Raw genomic sequence first — 23,532 nt, 5'->3', positions numbered from 1 at the left:
ATTTTCATCTTTTATTTTCACTTTATGAAACTTTGGACATTTTCAGTATGCTGTCTGCGGACCAGATTTAGCCTGCTCAACACGTGTGTACAGCACACTCAGTATTGTTAGCTCTAAATCTAATTCACTTGCAGGGAATAACTCTCAATCAAGAGGACGTAAAAACTTGTTGCCTTCTAATGTTTAACTGGCACTTGGAGGTGTTCATGCTGACAAGTTTAGGTCAGTTAGTGTCACTGAAGTTGAATGTAAAATTAAAAACCTAGACTGTATAGACTTAATTCCATTTAAATTATACCATGAATCTGGGAAAATAGATACGAAAAAGTTTGATTCACTTTTGAATCACATGCAATGCTAAAATGAACATCTCAATTCACCATTGCAACTAGCAGAAAAAAGAAAACCCTCATATCGCCTACACAGAAGCGGCTGTCTTGTAAAAGTAACACAATAGTAAATCACAGTAACTGAAACCATGCTATATGTGCCTTAAAATAAAACTCAAGGACACGCTAATAATTACAGCATCTTAAGCACATATTAATCTAAAAGTTATGAAAAAGTTAGAACCAAACAGAAAGCCAAAGAAAAGTACACAAAACTATTAGCTAACATAATCCCCATTAGAAGGCAAGTGACCGAAGGATACAGATTGTTGTCTGTTTTGTTCATTCAAGTTCTTAAGAACACCACTTTGCACATAGGTACAAATAAATAATAAATAATATGTATTAAATATTTAACATTATAAATTAATAATCAAATACCAGAGGAGAGAATGTTCTAGTAGATCAAATATTTTTGCTTATGGCAAGAAAACTAATTCTGAAGAATCTAGGAAGCAATAAAATAAATATAAAACTAAAACTGTGATGGCCACAATTCAGTCTTCATTTGATGATTCTATAGACGTCACACCACAGGGCTATTATTAGGAATGTAAGTAAAATTGTATGTTACCAATGTTGTAGAATACTATTCATATAAATTTAAGTCAACAGAACACTAAATAAGATAGCTATGGTTTTGTAAGACTATTTAAGATTTTTTTGAGCTACTGAAAAGCTAACTTTATTAAAAAGTCTCTGCTCAGAAAATGACTAAAGAAATCTTTACAATTTAAGATCTGGATTTCTCCATTTCCATCAGCTCATTTCTTTAAACACTTTCACCACAGTTCAAAACGCGTACCAAAGTCCTTCCTCCTCTCAATGAATACGCACAAAAGATCAGCCATCAAAAGCTCTGAAATTTTCTCCTGACAATAACATGCTACTGGAGGGGAAAAGAGGTAAATTCAAATCTTATTTTGCACCAACTTACTCTAACTTTTGGCAAGACTCTCCGAAGTGTTTCAGCAGGGTTCTGTCGCATCAAAAATGGAAGATTTGCAATCACACTTGTTCCCTGGATATCTTGACCAGCACTTACAAAGAAAAGACAAATTTAAAATGTGTAATTATAAGCTGAATTCCTGGTTTATGACTATAAAAGTAGAGATTCATTTGAAAACAATTGCTTTTAATGACACACACTCAAACTTTGAAAAAGTTTTAAAGTTTAAAAATATCATTTAGATATAAAAATAAAGCCAGAACTGAAATTTCATTAAGTAAATCTTATAACAAGTGCATGAAGATATTAATTATGCTAATGCTAAGAACAAGATTATCTACATGCATGTCTTAATTCTAAAAGTCTTTAAGATGATTAAATACTTACTTTAAAATTCTACCTCATTTTTTTCCTGTGACCTGTTAATTTATTGTACTTTATAAAAATATATATGGCAAATTTTCATTCCGATAAACTACTAATAATCATAACAACAGCAGGGACAGCAACAAAATCTACTATAACAGAATCACACAACAACTTGCTCTGGTATGATGAAATGACCTGTGGCCCTAAACATACTCAATGAGTTGCCAGAAACTTCTTAAAGCAATACTCAATATTCTTAAAGGTCAGTAGGGCATATTTAAATAGTACTTCTTGACATATTACTCATTAGGTCACTAAAGCTTTACCAAAATAACCTCAGTGATACTCTAGTGGTCTGAATACCTTAGAAAAGGTGTTCAGATTCTTCTGAAAAAAACCGTTCTATATAAAAAATTCTTCGTTTTGAAAACACAAGCTAAGTGACATAAGATGTCCAAGCACTTGAAATATAGATATAAAAGATGCTGGTAAATGTAGCACTAGTATTCTCATACCAATTTAAATGCTAATTGCTGATGCCTATTTATTTATCTTAATTAAAATAATTTTTAGTTAGCTCTTCAAATGGAACTATTGTTATTATATATACGTAAGACTTTGATACGGTTTTAAAGATTTCTTAATATTACATTTATTTGCTTCAGCTTCCTAAGTTCTGTTAGTAAGAAGCACATTCTGACCCTCAACGATGCTGCCCTGCTACGGAGAAAAGTGCTTTCCCTGTTGCAGCAGGTAGGCTATGATCTACAAGCCAGAACAATATTCCACTAGTATCACCACTCTCTCAGTGAGTACTTTAAAAGACGAAAGAAAGAAAGCAACTGAAATAATGGACACATGCCAAGATGGGGAGAAGATCAAGAAAAGGAAATTAAAGTTGCATATAACATCACTACTTGCAGTAGGTTGAACGGTGTCCCTGCTACCCCATAAAACATGTCTGTGCCCTCAGCCTAGAACCTGTGGTATCTTAACCTGTAAAAGGATCTTGAGATAAAGAGATCATTCTGGATGACCCAGGTAGGCTATAAGCCCAGGAAGAAGTGTCCTTAGAAGATGCTCAGAGGAGCAGACAGGCACAGAAGGCAATCCGACCACAGAGCGGAGACTGGAGTGAGGCTGCCACAGGTGGAGAAAGCTGACCGGGCAGAAGCAGGAAGAGGCCAGGAAAACAGTGCTCCCTGAGAGCCCTGCTGACAACTTGGTTTTCACTCAGTGACGCTAATTTCAGAATTCTGCCCTCCAGAACTGTGCAAGAATAAATTTCTGTTGTTTTAAGCTATGCAGTTTATGGTAATTTGCTATAGCAGCCACAGGAAACAAATACACTACCAAAGAACTGAAAGAGAAGAGAAATATCTGCAAGAGTAATGGTTCATATGACAACTTCTGGTCCACAGTAGAGATTCAGTAAATGCCTCTTAAAAGGATGAACGAATGGATGGCTCACTGGGTGAATTTGTTACCTTGATATTTAACTAATTATTAATGGAAAACGGGAGCAAAGGGACTTAGACATTGAGTTTAATAAATGGGGAAGCATAAGCCTGTTTCCTTCACCAGGAAGCTACAGCTTTTCACACTCCAGGGGACCACAGCATGGCACCACCAAGGGGAGTAACAGTCCTGCGTTCCCTCCTCTAGTACCAGACTGCTGGGGGATGTAGGGGGTGGTGCTGGACCACAGAGGTCTGTCAGTCTAACCAGGGGGTGTAAACCCATCCAAAGCCCACAAAAGCTTGGGAAGTTGATTCGTTCTTTTGAAAAAGCACCTAAGCCCTGACCAGTGTGGCCCTCAGCTGGGCATTGTTCCGCAAAGCAAAAAGTCACTGGTTCGATTCCTGGTCGGGGCACATGCCTCAGTTGCATGTTTGGTTCCCAGTTGGGACACGTGTGAGAGGCAACTAACTGGTCAATGTTTCTCTTCCTCTCTTTCTCCCTCCATTCCCCTCTCCCTAAAATAAATAAATAAATACATGGGATCTTTCTTTGTAAAATGCCAACTATACTTAAAAAAAGAAAAGGAAAAGCAACTGGCCCATCCCAAACCCAAGCTGATATAATCCCGGGGAACAAAGGAGCGCTCAGGCTCTCTCTCTCTCTCTCTCTCTCCCCACCCCCACCCAGTGATGCACTCCCCAGGTCATTCGCAGGCTCTCTTGCCCGGGGAGCATGTGACCATGAGGGTCTTGCAGCTACCCAGCCTGCAGCAGATGGCACCAGCTCCAAAAGGACTGAGCTCTCTCTTCTTGCTCAGGACCCGCACTCCCACAGTGCATGTGCCTGTTCTCTTCATGGCCATGTGGCCCTAGCGGTCTCACAGCCCATGCCGTGGGATTCCACACACAGGCTGCAGGAGAGAGCCTGCATTCCCCAACACAGCAATGCACGGCAGCTGGAAACACATGCTAAGCTAGCCAGATGCTGGGCTGGGCTGGACTTTAACATTGGTGCAGAAACTCTGGGCACCGGCTTTTGTCTTGTCCTTGGTGAGGACACAGTCAGACTTTTTCCATGACCAGATGGATGGAGATAGGGCATTGTGAAGTCAGGAAGGGAACCCTCTTAATTTCACATTATCAATAAACCATACATCAGAGCCCCATCCTCCCGTGCAGGTCTCCAGAAATTCTTTCTTCAAGACATGGCAAGAACTCGTTTTCCACTGATAACAAACCAATGTCAGTAAAATTTAGCACTGAACATTCAGTGAATTTTATTCACTAACTTTGCAGTTAAAAAAATACACGAGAAGAGAGAACCCAGAAATCGGCCTCCACAAATATACCCAATTGATATTTGACAGAGATGGAAAGGCAATTCAAGGAAGGAAAGACAGCCTTTTCAGCAAATGGTGCTGGGGCAATTGGACTCCCATAGGCAAAAAACAAACAAACAAAAAACCTTGACCTAAGCCTCATTAACTCAAAATGAATCACAGACTTATGTTTTACTGACATGTAAATCTATAAAACTTTTAGAAAAAAGCATAGGAGAGAAACTTCGAGATTTTAGGGCTAGGCAAGGAGTTCTTAAACTTGACACCAGAAGCATAAAGAAAAGAAAAAACTGGTAAATTGGACTTCATTAAAATTAAAAACTGTTGCATTGTGAAAAGCCTAGTAAAAGGGTGAAAAATCAAGCCACAGACTGGGAGAACATGTCTGCAAACCACATGTTTGACAAGGGACTAGTATTTAGAATATTTTTTCAAAACTCAATAGTAAAAAAGCAGGCAATCCAGTTAGAAAACGGGCAAAAGATATTTTACCTTAGGTGATTTACACTGCAAACAAGCACATGAAAAGATATCCAACATTGTTAACCATTAGGTACATGTAAAGTAAAACCACAATGAAATATCACTACACACTTATCAGAATGGTTAAAATAAAAAGTAATAACACCACCAAATGCAAAGAAACTGGACCACTCATTCATTATCGGTGGAAATGGATGCTGGTACAGCCGCTCTAGAAACCAGTTTGGCAGCTTGTTAAAAAACTAAACATGCAACACATACAGCCAAAAAACTGCACACTTGGGCACTGGTCCTGAAGAAATTAAAGCCTATATTCATGCAAAAACCAATGGATAAATGTTCGCAGCAGATTTATTTGAACCAAAGAAAACATAAACAACCTATATGTCTTAAATGGGCAAATGGTTAAACACACTGTGGTTCGTGCATGCTATGGAATGCTACCCGGCCATAAAGAGCAGCAGAGTATCGACAGATGCAACAACCTGATGGACCTCCAAAGAAGTACACTGAGTGAAAAAGCCAAGCCCAAGAGGTTACATAAGTATGATTCCATTTACACGGTGTAGGTTAACAACTGTAAACCTACTTTTGCCCATCCCGTATAACCTTCTTGAAATGTCAAAATTATACAAATGGAGAAGAGAATGATTTCCAGGGGTTAAGATGGATGTGGGTGGGGGAGAAGGGAAATTGATGTGACTATATGGTGTAACCTGGGGAGTGAAAATCTTAACTATCTTGATTGTATCAATGTCAGTAAACTGGTTGTGACATTGTACTATAGTTTTTTTTTTAATTTACTATAGTGGGAAACTGGGTAGAGAGAACACGGGTATCTGCATGGAGAGGGCCCCCAAAAAACAGAATTATCTTCTGGAGGGCGGTCCTGTTGTAGTATGGGTTTCCCCCGCTAGGTGAGTGTTCTAGGAGCCCATCTGTGTCAGTATACCAGCTGGCATTGTTGTGAGAGGCTGCGTTTGGCTTCACTGAATTTTTTTTTAAGACTCTTTCAACTCATTTGCCCATTTCATGATGGGTGGTTTACAAGCTCACCTGCCCACTCTGCACTGATTGTTCAGCAGTTTTTGACCAAAAACAGCATGACCCCTGTGCCCCACCTGTTTTCACCAAGTGATGTTTTTTTGTTTCCCAGAAAAAAAGTCCTCAAAAAGAAACATTTTGCCAGCATGAAAGAGGTGAAACAAAAAAATGGCAAAAGCACTAAAAGGCATCGAAATCAACGAGTTCAAAAACTGTTCTGAGCAGTGGAAAAAACGTCTCCATTGATGTATTGCACCAAATGGGGAGTACTTTGAAGGTGACTGAAGTTTAAACATATAAGAATAAATATACAATTTTTTAATAAATAAATTCTGGGTGTTTGGGGTCGCCCCTTGCATTACTGCTTAAAACTGTATGTGGATCTACAATTATCTCAAAAAGTTTAATTTTTAAAAAAATCAAGATGGCAGACTTAAAAAAACACACATGAACATCTCAAAAAATGAAGAAATCTGACAAACCCAACATTCATTCATGATTTAAAACTTCAGCGAACTAGACATAGAAGGGAACTTCTTCCACCAGATAAAGGGCATCTATGAAAAGCTTAGAGCTAACATCACACTTAACGGTGAGAGAATGAACGCTTTCCCCCAATCGTGAACAAGGCAAGGACGCTCACTGTCACCATGCACATGCAAACAAAATGAACAAGACAGACGCAGACTCAGAGAGACAGAGAACATTGGATGGCTGCCAGAGGGAACTGGGGGTAAGAGGTGATGAAATTAAGAAGTACAGATTGGTACTTAGAAAACAGTCGCAGGGATGTAAGTACAGCACAGGGAATATAGTCAATAACATTGTAATAACTATGTATGGTGCCTGGAAATATCAGGGGAACACTTGTAAAGTATTTCTAACCACTATGCTGTATACCTGAAACCAACACAAAGTAATACTGAAAGTAAACTGCAATTGAAAAATAAATTTTTTTCAGTCTTACTTTAATTAGTATAATCAATTTATGCCTGGCCCTTCTCCCACTCCGAGTAAAAAGCAGATACATTTGGGTGGTACACGGGGTGTTGGTGCTTAGAAGGGAAAGCAACGGGGTTAGCTAGTGGTTCTCAGCTACAGGGCTGCCCCCGCCACCAGGGCGCACATGAGAATATCTGGAGACATTTTTGATCATCACCATTTAGAATCCGAGGGATGCTGCTAAACACCCTGCAAGGCACAGGGCAGCTGCCCCTAATGGAGAATGTCAATGACGCACCAAGGAAATGTTTAAGAAATCCTGGTTTGCACCAAGTTAACTATTACCTGAACCATATAAAATTGCCAATCTGAGAAAATTATTGACCTAAAACAACGGCAATTTCATATTTCCAGCCTATACATTCAGCTTAATAGGGAATATATTGCCAGACGCTTCAAGGAAACGTATACACGTTGGTGAGCACAATCTGCTCCCGCAGGGTGGTCACACTTGAACCTGAATCAGAATCACCCGGGAGCACTTGTTAAAGCTGCGCCTCACCCCAGAGATTCTGGGTCAGTGGATTTCGGTGAGGCCTGAGAACTCTATCTTTGACAGGTCCCAGGTGATGCTGAGGCAGCTGGTCTGGAGACAACACTCAGAGGCTCACCATGACAGAAGAAGAGTCAAAAAATGAAATGGAGGAGCCTGGAGGTTCCTCACTTTTTAGACCACACGAGTAAGTGAGCCAAGTGCGCATTAATGATTTGTCCAAACGAAGCAGAAGGTCCATCCAACATTGACTACATGCATTCATTCCTGTTTCTCCTGGCAACAGGGCTTCATAATTGCGATGTTAACAGTGATACGGCAAAAATCAGTTAGCAGAGGTGGAGTAACGTGTAGTCTTCTTCAACGCACCTCAGAGGAAAGGGTGAGCAGAAGCTTGGCCGAGGGTCGTGTATCAGACAAAAACGGACATGCAGGAGAGCAGACTTGGCTATACAGTACATTTGCGTGCCTGGGAACTTCTTGGGTGCTGTGGACCTACTGTTATCTCCTGCTGACTCTGATTACAACCAGTATAAATAAACCAAATATGTGTGAATCTATGCCACCAATCACTTAATTGAAGAAACCTAAAAACAATCAGCAGAAGCTGAAGTCAACAGTAAAAAAAGTCACTTTATTGCTATTCCATATGGTACATGCAATTTTAAAATAAATGTTTAATAATTATTTTATTTCTATTTTTAATTTTTATTTTAATTTAATTTATTTTATTTATTTATTTATTTATTTATTTATTTTACAAAATAAGCTTCCTGGACTTCAAAACTTAGAACTCGCAACTAAAAGGCAAAAGGAATAACCATCCTGGCTGCACCACGAGCTGTTCCTTTTTGCCCCAATTGTGCTGTTTTGTGGGACATGTTCCTTTTTAGGGTACTCACTCAAAAAAGACACAAGCCCACTCAGCAAACCATTCCTCTAAAACTAAAAAGAACTGGGTTAATCATCTAATCTGTGCACTAGTGGCTAAATAGGAAAGAGGAAGGGACTAGTTAGATCAATGAATTTAGGACAGCTATCATTTGAATTCTAAATTAATGTTACTAATTATTTTATTCCCATTGGGAGATGTGCCTATTTAAAGAGCCGCTTATAGTGATATCTTAAGCCAATGGCAAACAAGGCAATCCACTCAGGCACTTTTTGTGATAATAAAAAGTTTCTCAGGCTTCGCCGCCAGCCCAGCTGCGGCCGCTGCCATGCTCTCTTCATCAGTCCTGTGAGTGACACATGGCTGGTTTCTGACCCCCTCTGATCCAACAACGTTCCGTCCAGATTTCTCATTCTCCAATGCTCAGCACAGTATCTAGCACACAGTAAGGGTTCTATAAATTTTGATTTAAATTGAGTTTGTCTCCGCATCAACACCCATTGTCAAAAGCTGGATCAACCATTACCTGGAAATGTTCCATTTCTAGAATCTCAAATTCTGATCTCACTTGCTGCCCATAAACACTTATCTTTCTATTTTCTCATTGCTAAATTAATTTTTTTTACCCTCATCACATCGCTAATCCCTCAATTCTTTCTTACTCTCCAGGTTCTAATATTCCTCCTAGTTTTACTTTCTTACTTGCCAGCCTGAACCTCCTGACTATTACTTCAATTGTGGTCCCACCAATGGCCTTACTTTTTCAATTCTCCTCCTCCTAATAACAATAAAAGTGGTATCTAGTATACTATATACTAGGCATGATGATAATACGCACCTTATTTGCAGTCATCTTGTTGATTCTCACAATAATCTTACGAGGTAGAGTAGATGTCATTACTAGCTCCATTTTATAGATGAGCAAATTAGGGCTAGGAGAGCGAAGGTATCTGCCCACAGTTACCCAGTCTGGACAACTCCAAAACCCACGCACTGACCATTACACACACTGCCTCTCTTCCAAACGGTGCACCCAGCCAATGCCAAACCCATCCATCTGCTTTTTCCATCGCACTCCTGATCCTAAGCTATGTAGCACTCACTGCTAGAGGAAGATGTATAACTATGCTGCTTAATGCTTTTAAAAACATAATTTCAAAAAAAAATGGAAGAGAGCTGTTTCTCAACGATGCTAGAAGGAAACAAAATGACAACCAATTTGTGAGAAACCAAAAAAAGGACCAGAGATTCTTAGTATATCGTATTGTCTAGAGCACATCCAGAAACATTATCTTGGGTCTCTGAAAACAAGGCCATCTGTGCTAGTTTATGAAACCTGTGCCCTTCCGCACAAAAAGAATAAGCTGCATGTTAGAACAGATCTAGACACTGACAGTATTGTCCTTCTCTACTCTTATACCTTGCTTCAACCTTCTAAGAACTCAAAATACAATGAGAAAAACAGATTCACACACTAGAAATCCTGACTGTATGAATGTATAGCAAAAGGCCCTTCTCTTTTCCTGGCCAGACCACTCAGAGTTTATTTAATCCTAAAATAAGAAAAGGGAGAGGGGGAGGAGCATATGCTATCCAAAAATGACAACATAACATAGAGAAATTAATCTGAGAATTCTAGTTTGCCACTGCTCAGCGATGGGCAGGATGTGAAATGATTTGTGTGCAGAGCCTGTGATCCTAATTCTAGCAGCTTTCATTCCAAAACCCAAAATATAACACATGAAGTTGCTGACACAGCTTGAATTCAGAACAATGAAGCAGATGCCACACACGCCTCGCCATGGGTCTGCAATTGCAATGAAAACTCAGCTTTAAATAGTTGGTATTTAATCATTTCTTTACTCAAAGTAGATTATTAAGCAGTTTATTTTAATGAATGGAATAAAATTAATTAAATAACTAGCTTAGAGAATTATACTTCCAAGAAAGACAAAAATTTCTTTTAAGATACAGATGACTCAGGAATAATAAGCAGAAGTTACTGAATACCAACCCAAAATGTCAGTAATTTTTCAAATGTGGCTTATTTTCATATCAGTACTACAAAATTGAATCTTTAATAATGTTAAATCTTCAAAACCTCACCTTTAGAGGGTTTACGTACTTAGACAAGCATTCAACTCCGCTTGTAGTCATAATGCTTAGAATCACAGAGAAAGAAATCACATTTTTAATAGCACCAAAGCAATAAAAGAAAAATGAAGATTTAAGGGTCTACTATGTGCCTGGCAAGGCACTTAATACACATTTATTTTCACATTAATCTTGGATTTTATGTATCTATTCTATCCTTTACAGCTGAGGAAACTAAGTCCCCGGAAAATAACATGAGATTTACCCAAAGCCATCCAACTACGAAAGATGAGCCAGGATTCTAACCTATGATTTCTAAGTTCACAACCAAGGGCTACCACAGAACCTAGGATGATAGTCCCATCATAAGAAGTGGATGAACTATAGGCCTAAGAATGTCTTCTAGCCCTGACCAGTGTGGCTCAGTTGGCTGAGTTCCACAGGGCAAAGGGTCACCAGTTTGATTCCTGGTCAGGGCACATGCCTGGGTGCAGGCCTGTCCCTGGATGGGGTGCATACAAGAGACAACTGATCAATGTTTCTCTTTCACTACAATGTTTCTCTCCCTCTCTTTTTTCTTCCCTTCCCCTCTCTCTAAAAATACATAAATAAAACCTTTAAAAAATGTCTCTAGTTTGATAACTTTGCAAGAGAAAAGTTTCCACATGAATTACCTAGTACTGTTCACACTATGATAAATGCCTTTACTAGTAATTTCCTCTATATATCTTTTGCTATCCTAATTCCATGTCAACTTAGTTTGCAGAGGTTTCATGGTCCTTGTGAAGAAGATACAAACTCCTCTTTTCATTAAACCAGCATCACCAGTTACACACAGGGCATTTCCTTCTGAATGGCTCTTCAACTTCCTATATCAAAAATTGAGCTCACTTTCCTCCTCCTCCTTTTTACCAACAGAGGTACTAACAGCCCTATGATTCTCCAGGACACATCTTAGAAATGCATTGCCCTCTTTTTGCTCCTTCACAGCCCACCTCAAATCTCAAAAGAGCGTGCAAGACGAGACGGTTCTGGAGTGGAATGAACCTATTAAGGGGCAGACACACCTGTTGCATTAATAAATCTTTCCTTAGTTTTTGTACTGTTTATTTGGGATTTTTCCATATTCTACTTCAACATTAAGATGATATTTATTGTTAACATCCATGTTTTTAATTTATTATACCTAGGAGGAACAATTAGTGTCGATTATACGTATTAGTACATGTACACAACCATGTGTGTGTATATTCAGGTCATAATTTAAAATGTATTCCTTATGGGGAGTCATGCTAACCATTTGAACATTGTATTTCCACAGTATTTTGCAAAGAATAAAAGGAAATATTACTAAGGTCTGCCCTAAATATATGACCTATAGCAAGAATATTGAAAGGTATATAAATTACGAGTTCAGGAATAACCATACATATTTGGAAGATGTCTGGAAACATTGTAACCTCTCCCATTATTTTTTTAAAACCAGCCTTTCTATTTCCCCATTAACAAACAGCAGTAAACATCATTTTAAAAATACTTATTAAAATACAGAAATATAGAACATAGCAGGGGAAAGGGATTGCTAAGAAAACTGGGTTTACATAGCAGCTAACGTAGTAAGCAAGGAACCCAGGAGAGAGAATAGAATAGTAACTGACAGCTGTATAAAAAAAAGAGAGATAAAATAAGGCCAAATCCCCGGAACCCACAGGAAGAAAGAATGATAAACAGCTATGCGAGGAAGGGGAAGGGACCACCCATTACTTAAACTGTAGAAGACAGGCGGACTTCAGGTAGTAGTCGTGTAGATTCAGGAAGTATTTATTCAGGACCTGCTGCCTGCCAAGCACTGATTCTGGATTCTCTGATATTGCTTCATGCCTAGCCACAGCATCTGCCAGACAGTAAATACTGACCAAGTGCTTATTACATATTAGGCACTGAACTAACCCCTGAGGAGGAATGTGGTGGTACATACAGACAAGGCCCTGCCCTATTAAGAGCTTCACAGTCAGGGAAGACACATATTAAACAACAACAAAAATCAATTAAACCATCCTAAGTGTGTAAGGACCTATAAAGGAACAGCACGTAGCACTACCAAGAACATCACCCACTTTGAAGGTCAAGGGAAGGCTTCTCTGAAGAGCTGAGATCTGAAAAATGAGTAGGAATCAGTGAAATCAAAGTGTAGAAGGCACAGTGTAGATGGGATTTATTCAATGAATTGCCAGTCACTGAGCTCTGAAAGTAGAAAGAGAACAATAAAAACAAAGCCCTCTGCTCTGTGTATCTGAATTAGAATAGAAAGGAAGAAATGGCATCTTGCAAAAATAAAATCAATAGGACTTGATACAAAACTAATTTCTGAAAGAAAAAAGAATAATGCAAAATTATTCCCAGGTTTCCCTCCAGTGTCATTTAAAAGGATAGATAATCAGGCTTCCACACTGAGTGGAGACATACTTAGATTTAAAATGAGGAATTCAGGTTCAGGCGCACTGGGTTGGAAAAGCCAGTGAAGCGTCATGGTGATGCGACCCTGCAAAGCAGCTCTGGCCTGAAGTTGTGGGGAAAGCCCAAGGCCATGGCCACAGATTTGGAAATTACGTCACGGAGACAAAACTGAAATCTAGGAGAAGGTATCTGACCCCGAAAGAGAGTCCCTAACAATATACTGTAGTTCCTTCCTCTCTGTTCATTTGACTATTATTGTAACTGAGCCACTGAATCACAAGAAACATAATACTGAATACAAACAAATCAATAATAAAATTTAAATGTTCATCAGTCAACCAAAAATCAATCTTGTAAAAGCTGTGTGAAATGATGACTCTTTTTCTCTCATGCTAAAGATAAGACTCAATGGGAAGCTGGAGTTGAAGAAGGCCTTAGGAATGTAATTCACCTCCTCACACCAGGACAGTGAAGAGGCTGAATGATGTGACCAAGGTCACACAGATTTTAGTGGCTCTGCTCCACATTTCTTAGCTACAGATCTAAAAAAAAACCCAAAAAACCAAACATATATAGTTCTCACCACCTAGTAGAAAGAAATGAAATTAGTCTACAGACTGATTATAATATACATATTTCTTAATAGTGAATTAGAGACTAGAGCTGAATAATGAAATATATGCTATTTTGGAACATTAAGAAAGGAGGCCACATCTATTTGCCCACTAGTGTACCAAAAGAAATGAGTGTTTTCCAAAGTAAAAACACTAGAATTTTGACCCTCCAGCAGGTTTCTGCTAAGCAAGGATTGAAAACCATCTTGACTAACAAATGTGGGGTTTTTTAATGTATAGCAGAATACAGAAACCCTGTGAATGATTCTATTTTGTAAAAGAAAGATTTAATCTGTTTAAATAGCAGAGACGAGAAACAGGAAAGAGTGAGGATACGCCCAGGTTTTAAGCAGGGACAGTAAGTAGTAGATGGTGGCACCACTTATCAGAGGCAAGTCTGAATAAAGATCGGAAAGAAATGATAGTGTTAGCCATGTAAGTGTCTGAGGAAACATTAAAAGCAGCAGGAACAGTAAGTACAAAAGCCCTGAGGTCGATGCGTACTCGGTATGTTTAATGAACAGCAAGGACTGCTGCAGTACACCCCAAGGGAAGAAGGGAACATAAGAGATGAGATCGGAGCTGCATGGGGAAGGAGGAGGGAGTCACAGATACCAGATGAAGCACATTCTCAAGCCATAATGGAACTAGAGATAAGTAACAAAAAATCTGGGAAATCCCCAAAGTTTTGGAAATTAAACAACACACTTCTAAGTGACTCATAAGTTAAAGAAGTCCCGAGAGAAAATTTTTAAATTTTTTTCAATTAAATTATAAGAAGGGTATAACATATTAAAATTTGTGGGATGCAGCTAAAGCAGTGCCTAGAGGGACATTTACAACATTATAATGCATACAGTAGAACAGAAGAAAAATCTAAAATCAATAACCTAGGCTTTTACCTCAAGAAACTAGAGAAAGAAAAAAAAATAAAAGGAAAGCAAGCAGAAGAAAGGACATAATAAATGTTAGAACGAAAATCAATGAAATGAAAAACAAAAACATTAGAGAAAAATAATGAGATCAAAAGGTGGTTCTTTGAAAAGATCAGTAAACTTGATAAACCTCTAGCCATGTTAAACAGGAAAAAAAAAGTTAGCAGATAAAAATTGCCAGTATCAGGAATTAAAAGGGGGGCATCACTATTGATTCCACAAACATTAAAAGGGAATACTAGCATAGCATCATTCGATGCCCACAAATTCAATAATGTACTGTATTTTTCAGACTATAAGACACACATTTTCCCCCAAATTTGGGGTGGGGGTGTGTGTCTTATAGTCTGAATGTAGCTTACCTGGCTCAGGGGGTTGGGGGGGGAGCGGTGCAGGTGGAACGGGGTCACAGAAGGCAGGAGCAGGGTCACTGCTGCAGGAAGCCTGCAGCGGCAGGAGTGGGGCAATGCTGCAGGCCCTGGGCTGGGAGGAAGGGGTGCCCGGTGGTGCGAAGCAAGGGAGGCAGGAGCGGAGTCCCTGGTGCACCATACTATAGTGCTAGGGGGGAGGGTACAGGTGGTGCAGGCACGTTAGGAGAAGAAAGCCTGCGGCGCCTGTAGGAGCCTCCATCACGTGACTGCTGTGTCTCCCCCTCCCACCCCCCGCCCGCTCCAATTAACATTAACACAGGCAAATTCCACTGCAGGGTCACCTGTCAATGTGGCCCTACAGCTGTTATCAAACTACAACTCCCATCATGCTTGGACAGGTTGGAATGATGGGAGCTGTAATTTGGCAACAGTTGCACAGCCACACAGGTTGTGCAACACTGCTGTCCCCAGACAAGAGTGTTGCACAACCTGTGGCCCTCCAGCAGCGGATCTCTCCCATAACAGTGTCTGCAGCAGATCTCCCCCGTAACAGTGTCAGCAGCAGATCCCCCCATAACAGTGTCAGCAGCAGATCTCCCCCGTAACAGTGTCAGCAGCAGATCTCCCCATAACGGTGTCAGCATCAGATCTCCCCCATAACAGTGTCAGCAGCAGATCTCCCCCGTAACGGTGTCAGCATCAGATCTCCCCCATAACAGTGTCAGCAGCAGATCTCCCCATAAAAGTGCATCATCCACTGATGTTCTCAGCTACCGCGCCCCCATAGCTATGAAGGACACAGTGATGATAGTTCCGTCATTACTATATTTTGTTGTAGAAAGATTCGATAGCGTACCGTAGTCTCACGCGGATACTACTACCGTAATTGTGGAAAGATGTCAAAGCAGAAAAGGATTTCTGTTCTAAAGGATATTATTAAATATTTTACCACATTTTTTGCTTCAAACTTTTTTTCCTATTTTCCTCCTCTAAAACCTAGGTGCGTCTTATAGCCAAGAAAACGCGTTGATGGACCAGAGTGAAACACAGGCACACCTAGTGCAGGTTCAGTCCCGGACCACTGCGGTAAAGCAAGTCATAATCTCTTGGCTGGTGGAGGGCCTTACCTGCAGTTTGTAAAAAAAGCAACACATATGAAGCACAATAACATGAGTATGCCTGTATTTGAATGATAAAAACTACCAAAACTCACTCAAGAATAAATACGCAACTGCACCCTGGCCAGGGTGGCTCAGTTGGTTGGGTGTCACCCTGCAACCCAAAAAGTCACGGGTTCAATTCCAGCCAGGTCACATGCCTAGGTTGCAGATCCTCAGGTAAGAATGAAAAATAAGTAAATAAATAAGTAAGTAAGTAAATAGCTCTCTTTAAAAGAAATAAATACATGACCAAAATAGCCCTATATTTATTAAATAACTGAATTTTAGTTAAAAACCCTTCCAAAAGATATTCAGGCCCAAATAGTTTAACTGGTGAATTCTACCTCACATTTAAGAAAGAAATACCTCTTCCGGCCAAGATGGAGGCATAGGTAGACACACTGTGCCTCCTCGCACAACCAAAAGAAGGACAGCAACAATTTAAAATCAAAAAACAACCAGAACTGACAGAAAATCGAACTGTATGGAAGTCCGACAACCAAGGACATAAAGAAGAAATATTCATCCAGACCGGTAGGAGGGGCGGAGACGCCTAGGCAGCCAGGTGGAGAGGACTCACGGCAAGGCGTCGGCTGGCGGACCCAGCGAGGTGGCGGATTGTGGAGCGGGGTGAGCAAAGCTGCAGCTGGCCAGCGAGGCAGCAGCTGGTGGACCGGATGACAGATTGCACGACCCAGGGCTCCAGCGCGGGGAAATGAAGCCTCAAACCACTGATTGAAAACACCTGTGGCGGTTGAGCCAGTAGCGGAAGAAACTCCCAGCCTCACAGGAGAGTTCATTGGAGAAACCCACAGGGGCCTAGAGCGTACACAAGCCCACCCACTCGGGAACCAGCACCAGAAGGGCCCAATTTGACTGTGGGTAGCGGAGGGAGTGACTGAGAGCCAGCAGAGTGGAGCAGGCACCATTGCTCCCTCTCGGCCCCTCCCCCACATACAACGTCACAGCCCAGTGACCAGCGTTACCCCGCCCTGGTGAACACCTAAGGCTCCGCCCCTTTACGTAACAGGCGCACCAAGACCCCCCCCCCAAAAAATAGCCCAATTGAAGGAACAGATCAAAGCTCCAGAAAAAATACAACTAAGCGAGGAAGAGATAGCCAACCTATCAGATGCACAGTTCAAAACACTGGTAATCAGGATACTCACAGAACTGGTTGAATTTGGTCACAAATTAGATGAAAAAATGAAGGCTATGCTAAGAGAAACAAAGGAAAATGTACAGGGAACCAATAGTGATGGGAAGGAAACTGGGACTCATATCAACAGTGTGGACCAAAAGGAAGAAAGAAACATTCAACCAGAAAAGAATGAAGAAACAAAAATTCAGAAAAATGAGGAGAGGCTTCGGAACCTCCAGGACATCTTTAAACATTCCAGCATCCGAATTATAGGGTTACCAGAAGGAGAAGAGCAAAAAATTGAAAACTTATTTGAACAAATAATGAAGGAGAATTTCCCTAATCTGGCAAAGGAAATAGACTTCCAGGAAGTCCAGGAAGCTCAGAGAGTCCCAAAGAAGCTGGACCCAAGGAGGAACACACCAAGGCACATCATAATTACATTAGCCAAGATTAAAGATAAGGAATCTCAAAAGCAGCAAGAGAAAAGAACACAGTTACCTACAAAGGAGTTCCCATTAGACTACCAGCTGATTTCTCAAAAGACACCTTGCAGGCAAGAAGGGGCTAGAAAGAAGTATTCCAAGTCATGAAAGGCAAGGACCTACACCCAAGATTGCTCTATCCAGCAAAGCTTTCATTTAGAATGGAAGGGCAGATAAAGTGCTTCTCAGAGAAGGTCAAGTTAAAGGAGTTCATCATCACCAAGCCCTTATTATATGAAATGTTAAAGGGACTTATCTAAGAAAAAGAAGATAAAAAATATGAACAATAAAAATTACAGTAAACTCACAGTTATTAGCAACTATACCTAAAACAAAAACAAAAGCAAACTAAGCAAACAACGAGAACAGGAACAGAACCCAGAAATGGAGATCACATGGAGGGTTATCAACAGGGGAGTGTGGGAGAGGGAGAGAGGGGGAAAAGTACAGAGAATAAGTAGCATAAATGGTAGGTAGAAAATAGAAAGGGGGAGGGTAAGAACAGTATAGGAAATGTAGAAGCCAAAGAATTTATATGTATGACCCATGGAAATGAACTATAGGGGGGGAATGTGGGAGGGAGGGGGTGGGCAAGATGGAGTGGAGTGAAGGGGGGGAAATGGGACAAATGTAATAGCATAATCAATAAAATATATTAAAAAAAGAAATTCCTATTCTATATAACCTCTTCCAGAAAATTGAAAGCCACATTCCAAGTCATTTCATAAGCATTCCCCTAAAACCAAAACTGGCAACAACATTACAAGAAAATAAGAACGCAGACCAGTAAAATGAATGCAAAAATCCTCAAAAATATAGTAACAAATGGAGTCCAGGAACATATAAAAAGACACATCCATCATGACCAAGTAGATTTCACCCCAAGAATGCAAGGCCCGGTTGTTTGAAAATTGATTGGTATAATTCACCATATTAAAAAAATGAAATGATAATGCATATATCATATCAATAAATTCAGGGGAAAAAAGCAGCTGACAAGATTCAAGACATTTTAAAAAGATGTCAGCAAACAGTAATAAAGGGAACTTTGTTAACTCAATGGTCTCTATGAAAAACCTACAGCCAGCATCATACTTACTGGTGAAAGACGAAGGCTTTGCTTCCCCCCAAGACCAGGACCAAGGTTAGGAGGTCCTCTCTCACCACTCACACAGAGGAGGAGCCTGGCAGATACTGCTCTAAGCCTGTGATCAAGATTAAGGTCACCAGTGATAAGTCATGCTGACAGCGTGTACCCCCTCAAATGATGGGGTGATAAGGGCACTTCAAGTGGATGGCATTCTTTCCAAGAACCCATAACCCCAATCTAATAAGGAGGAAAACATTAGAGAGACACAAGTTGAGGGATATTCTACAGAATACCTGACCAGTATTCTTCAAAACTATCAAGATCATGAAAAGCAAGGAAAGACTAAGAAATCGTCACAGCCAATAGCAAACTAAGGAGCCATGACAATTCAATGCAATGTGGTGTTCTGGATTAGATGCTAAAACAGAAAAAAAATGGGCACTAGTTTAAAAACTGGTGAAATCCAAATACAGTCTGGAGTTGAGTCAATAGTGATGTAACAATGTTAATCTCTTAAGTTTTGACAAACGTGCCATAGGTATGTAAGAATTTAGCTTTAGCCCTGGCCAGTGTGGCTCAGTTGGTTGGAGCGTTGTCCTGTAAACCAAAAGGTAGTGGGTTCAATTCCCAGTCACTGCACATGCCTAGGTTGTGCGTTCGGTCCCCAGTTGGGGCACATATGAGAGGCAACCAATCAATGTTTCTCTCCTTCTCTTTCCTTCTCTCTAAAAATCAAAAAGCACGTCCTTGGATAAGGATTAAAAAAAAAGAATTGAGCTTTAGGGTAAGCCAGTGAAAAGCATACAGGAACACTGTATACTATCTTTGCAACTTCTCCGGAAATGTAAAATAATTCCAAAATAAAATTTAATTTTTTTAAAGTAAATTGGCCTGAAAAGATATACTATGTAAACACTAACCAAAAGAAAGCTGGAATGAGTATATTAATATCAGATAAACTTCAAAACACGGAATATTTCTAGGGGTAACATCACATACCTATAAAGGATTAATTCACCGAGAAAACATAATAATCCACTAGAATGGCTTAAACTCTATATGTACCCAACTACAGATATCAAAAATGTATGAACTACTGGTAAAAATGATAGATCTAAAGAAGGAATAGACAAATCTGCAACTGCAGTTTGGAGACTGCAATACTCCACTCCTAGTGGTCAACAGAACAAGTAGACGAAAACATCCTTAGAGATACAGAGAGTCTGAACACACCCCCCCGACCAGCTTGACCTGTCTGACACTTTAAAACATTACACCCAAAGCAGAGTGCACATTCTTTTCCAGGGCACATGGAATATCCACCAGATCAACACTTCTGGCCAAAAACACAAACCTTAGCAAATTTCAAAGAACTGAAGTCAAGCAAAGTATGTTCTGTGACCATTTATAGACTTAAACTAAAAACCAAATTAACAGAAACACATCTGGAAAAAATCCACCAAATAATTGGAAAGGTATATAAGATAACACATTCTACCCAAAAGTTATTCAAATCAAATCTACAATGTGCAGAACTCTTTGAAGGAAATATTGTTCAACTCTGATATATTTTAGTTCATCAAAATGAACAATATTTTTGGTTTGATTATAATATTATGGCATCCAACCCTTGCACTTTCAAATTATGAATCTACCTTACAAGTGACCCTTTTATATAAAGCGCTGAAACTGTTCACTACTTAAGGAGTTTCTGCCCTTCAGGGATGTCCATTAGCAACTCCTAGTAGATGAAATAAGAAACTGGGGTTCAACATCTCCTCCTTCCTTTCTCAGATTTGAGGATAGCCTGCAGAAGCAACATGGAAACTTAATTTCTATTGGACACAACCCATTATATCATGTGGAGGAAAGTGGAGAAAGCAGAGCCTGAAAAACTTAGGGGACTTGAACTGATCACAGAAACAGGTGCCAGGTCCCCTGGTTTCTATGGTAGCAAACTGGCCCTTTCTATTGCACAATATAGCCATTGGGGGCGGGGGGAATTAACCTCAACACTACACACAGAATTTAACTGGAGACAGATCATGGATCTAAAATTAAGAGATAAACCTTAAAACTTCTAAAGGAAATGGGGAAAATATCTTAATGATCTAGGATTTGGCAAAAATTTCTTAAATACAATATTAAAAAGTACTAACTATAAAGAAAAAAGCAATCATTTAGACCACAGAAAAGCAAAAAAAAAAGAAAAGCAAAAAATAAAAACTTTGCTCTTTAATATATGACACTCCTATAAACATTAAAAGGTAAGCCAAAGACTGGGTGAAAATATTCACAAAGCATACATCCAACAAATGGGCGACAGACTTCACCAAACAAGCTCTGTGGCTGGCTCATAAACACATGCAAAGATGCTCAACATCCATTGGTCATCTGGGAAATTCAAGTGCAAATACAATGAAATACTGGTATACTAGACCACTACAAGTACCACTAGAATGGCTCACACAAAAACGTCTGATCATACCAAGTATCAGCGAGCATATGGAGCAACTCAATCTCTCATACACTGCTGGTGGAAATGTAAAATTGCACAATCACTTCGGAGACAGTTTAGCAGTTTCTTAAAAATGTAAACATACACCTACGATATGACCCAGCCATTTCACTCCTAGCTGTTTACCAGAGAGGGATGGAACGCACATGTCCACGCAAAGATTTGTACGTGAATGTTTATAGCCATTTGGTCTGTAATAGCCCCAAACTGGAAATTACCCAAATGCCCATCAACTGATGAATGGATAGGCAAAATGTATTATATCCTTAAAATGGAATAATTATCAATCATAAAAAGGAATAAACTATTGATACATGCAACATCATGAATGAACTTCAAAATGACTACGTTGAGTAAAGAGGCCAGACAAAAGGGTGGCTCTTACATGGTTCATTTGTATAATATTCTAGAAACTGCAAACTAATCTATAGTGACAGAAGGCAGATCAGTGTTTGCCTAAAGTGGAAAAGGGATCAGAGAAAGTGGGGGGGGATATTATAAAAGGGTACCAAGTTACTTTTGGGGGTGATAATATGTTCATTATCATAATTGTTATGATGGCTTTATGGGTGTGTACATATGTCAAAATTCATCAAACTGTGCAGTTTAAATATGTACAATTTCTTGGGTATCCATTATGCCTAAATAAAACTGTAAAAAATAAACAAATAAATATGTATACACATACATACACACACTCACCAGATAATGTAGCATTCTATTCTTATACATTTATCCATGAGATATGAAAATATATGTCTACATTCTAGACAGGAAAAACTAATCCACGGTGACAAAAGGCAGATCACTGGTGGGTCAGGGTGGAGGAGTAACTGCAACGAGACACCACTGGAGAGAAAACTTTATAACCACGTGAAGTTTCTGGATGGGAATTTTCCTGTACATCCAAAGTAAAATAGGTTCTGAATTGCAAGCAGATGATTTAGAAGACCAGTCATAACCATCCTCTACTGAATACCACTCTGCACCAAGCACTGTGCTCTCTACACACATTTCCTCTACCCTTCTCAGCAGTCCTATCATGTAAGTACTACTCCCAGTTTAGATTAGGAGGCTGGGACTCAGGAAGGATAAGGAACTTACCCAAGGTCTCTCAGTAAGTAAACGAGCAAGACTTGGCCCCAAGAATCAATCTGGATGTGTCTTAACATTTCCGACACAGAATACGCCTTCTCAATGCCCTACACACTTGGTAATTGGGGATGAATTCTATTCTATCGAAATTTAAGAAAAATGCACTTGCTTTCTTAAATGAGTACTTCCTTGAACACAAGTATCTGCTGGTACAATGCCATTCATTCTCTCCAGCGATGCCTAACAAATAGTAAGTACTCAACAAATTGGTAAGTTTTCTTCTAAAGTAACTATTAGTTGAGTTACAAATATTTCTCATGATTACCATCTCTGATCTGGATGAAAAGCCACACTGTAAGTCACACCCACACATGAGGCTATACCAGATTTTGCCATTATTTCTGACACGATCACCACGTACCACAGGATAAAACCAAAAGCAGCGACTGAGAAGAACTAGGTCCTGACACTTTCTCCATGCCTGCCACATTTTCAATGGTCGAATACCCTTCAGGGAGCCCTAATTCTAAGAAAGTTAGGGTTGTCACCACTTGATACAGTCAGACCTTAACTTGTGTTTATTTCCAGGTTCGGCTGTGGAATTCTCGTTATGTGATAGCACTAGGGGGAGCACACACTCCTTTAAAAAAAAATAGGAAAAGAAAGAAAAAGGAAAAGTTCTAAAGATGCAGTTTTATCCCGACCGTCCCTGGACAGTAAAGAGCAAAATGTTTTTAAATTCACAGTGCGAAGTGAAAAACAGTTTAAAAGTGACAAGTGGCAGCAAAGGTAAGCAACATAAATGTTAGGTTTGGTACATTAACCAGTCAATACATTTAACACATAATGTAAATAGCAAATATTGCTTAAGGTAAAAAAAAAATCTGCAGTACAAGCTGACCTTAATTCTAACTCAGTTTAAAATGCTATAATTTGTGAAGATTCTGGTTTCTAATAAATACTACTAGCAAAGAAACTTAATAGATTCTTATCACAAACTTCGGCTCATGCACTTCACTTGCCTGTTACTTCATTAAATTATAGGAAGGTAAAATTAATACCATTATCCTCTTTTAAAGTTTGAAATTTACCTCGAGCACTTAAGTAGCAAGGAAGTAGGGAAAGGTGACAGAGGGAATTAACATTAATTA

The 23,532-nt window shown here is 39.5% G+C and overlaps 1 protein-coding gene across 14 annotated transcripts in view; it reads right to left on the bottom strand.

Annotated features, from left to right (window-relative positions):
- PPP4R4 (protein phosphatase 4 regulatory subunit 4) overlaps positions 1-23,532 on the bottom strand; it is a 123,820-nt gene that overhangs the window by 76,549 nt on the left and 23,739 nt on the right. For 8 of the 14 annotated variants that reach the window (XR_008427331.2, XM_071222078.1, XM_071222079.1 and 5 more), the window contains one exon: positions 1,327-1,429. The exons of the other annotated variants lie outside the window; for them this stretch is intronic. Coding sequence is in view for 5 of the 8 variants with exons in the window: in XM_053928379.1 (XP_053784354.1) it covers positions 1,327-1,429 (103 nt within the window). In the remaining 3 variants the exon portion in view is untranslated. The remainder of the gene's footprint in view (positions 1-1,326; positions 1,430-23,532) is intronic. 14 annotated transcript variants of the gene reach the window in all.

Source organism: Desmodus rotundus, chromosome 7 (genome assembly GCF_022682495.2).
Source record: "Desmodus rotundus isolate HL8 chromosome 7, HLdesRot8A.1, whole genome shotgun sequence".
Taxonomy (NCBI): domain Eukaryota; kingdom Metazoa; phylum Chordata; class Mammalia; order Chiroptera; family Phyllostomidae; genus Desmodus; species Desmodus rotundus.
This window is presented reverse-complemented; position numbering and strand designations above follow the sequence as displayed.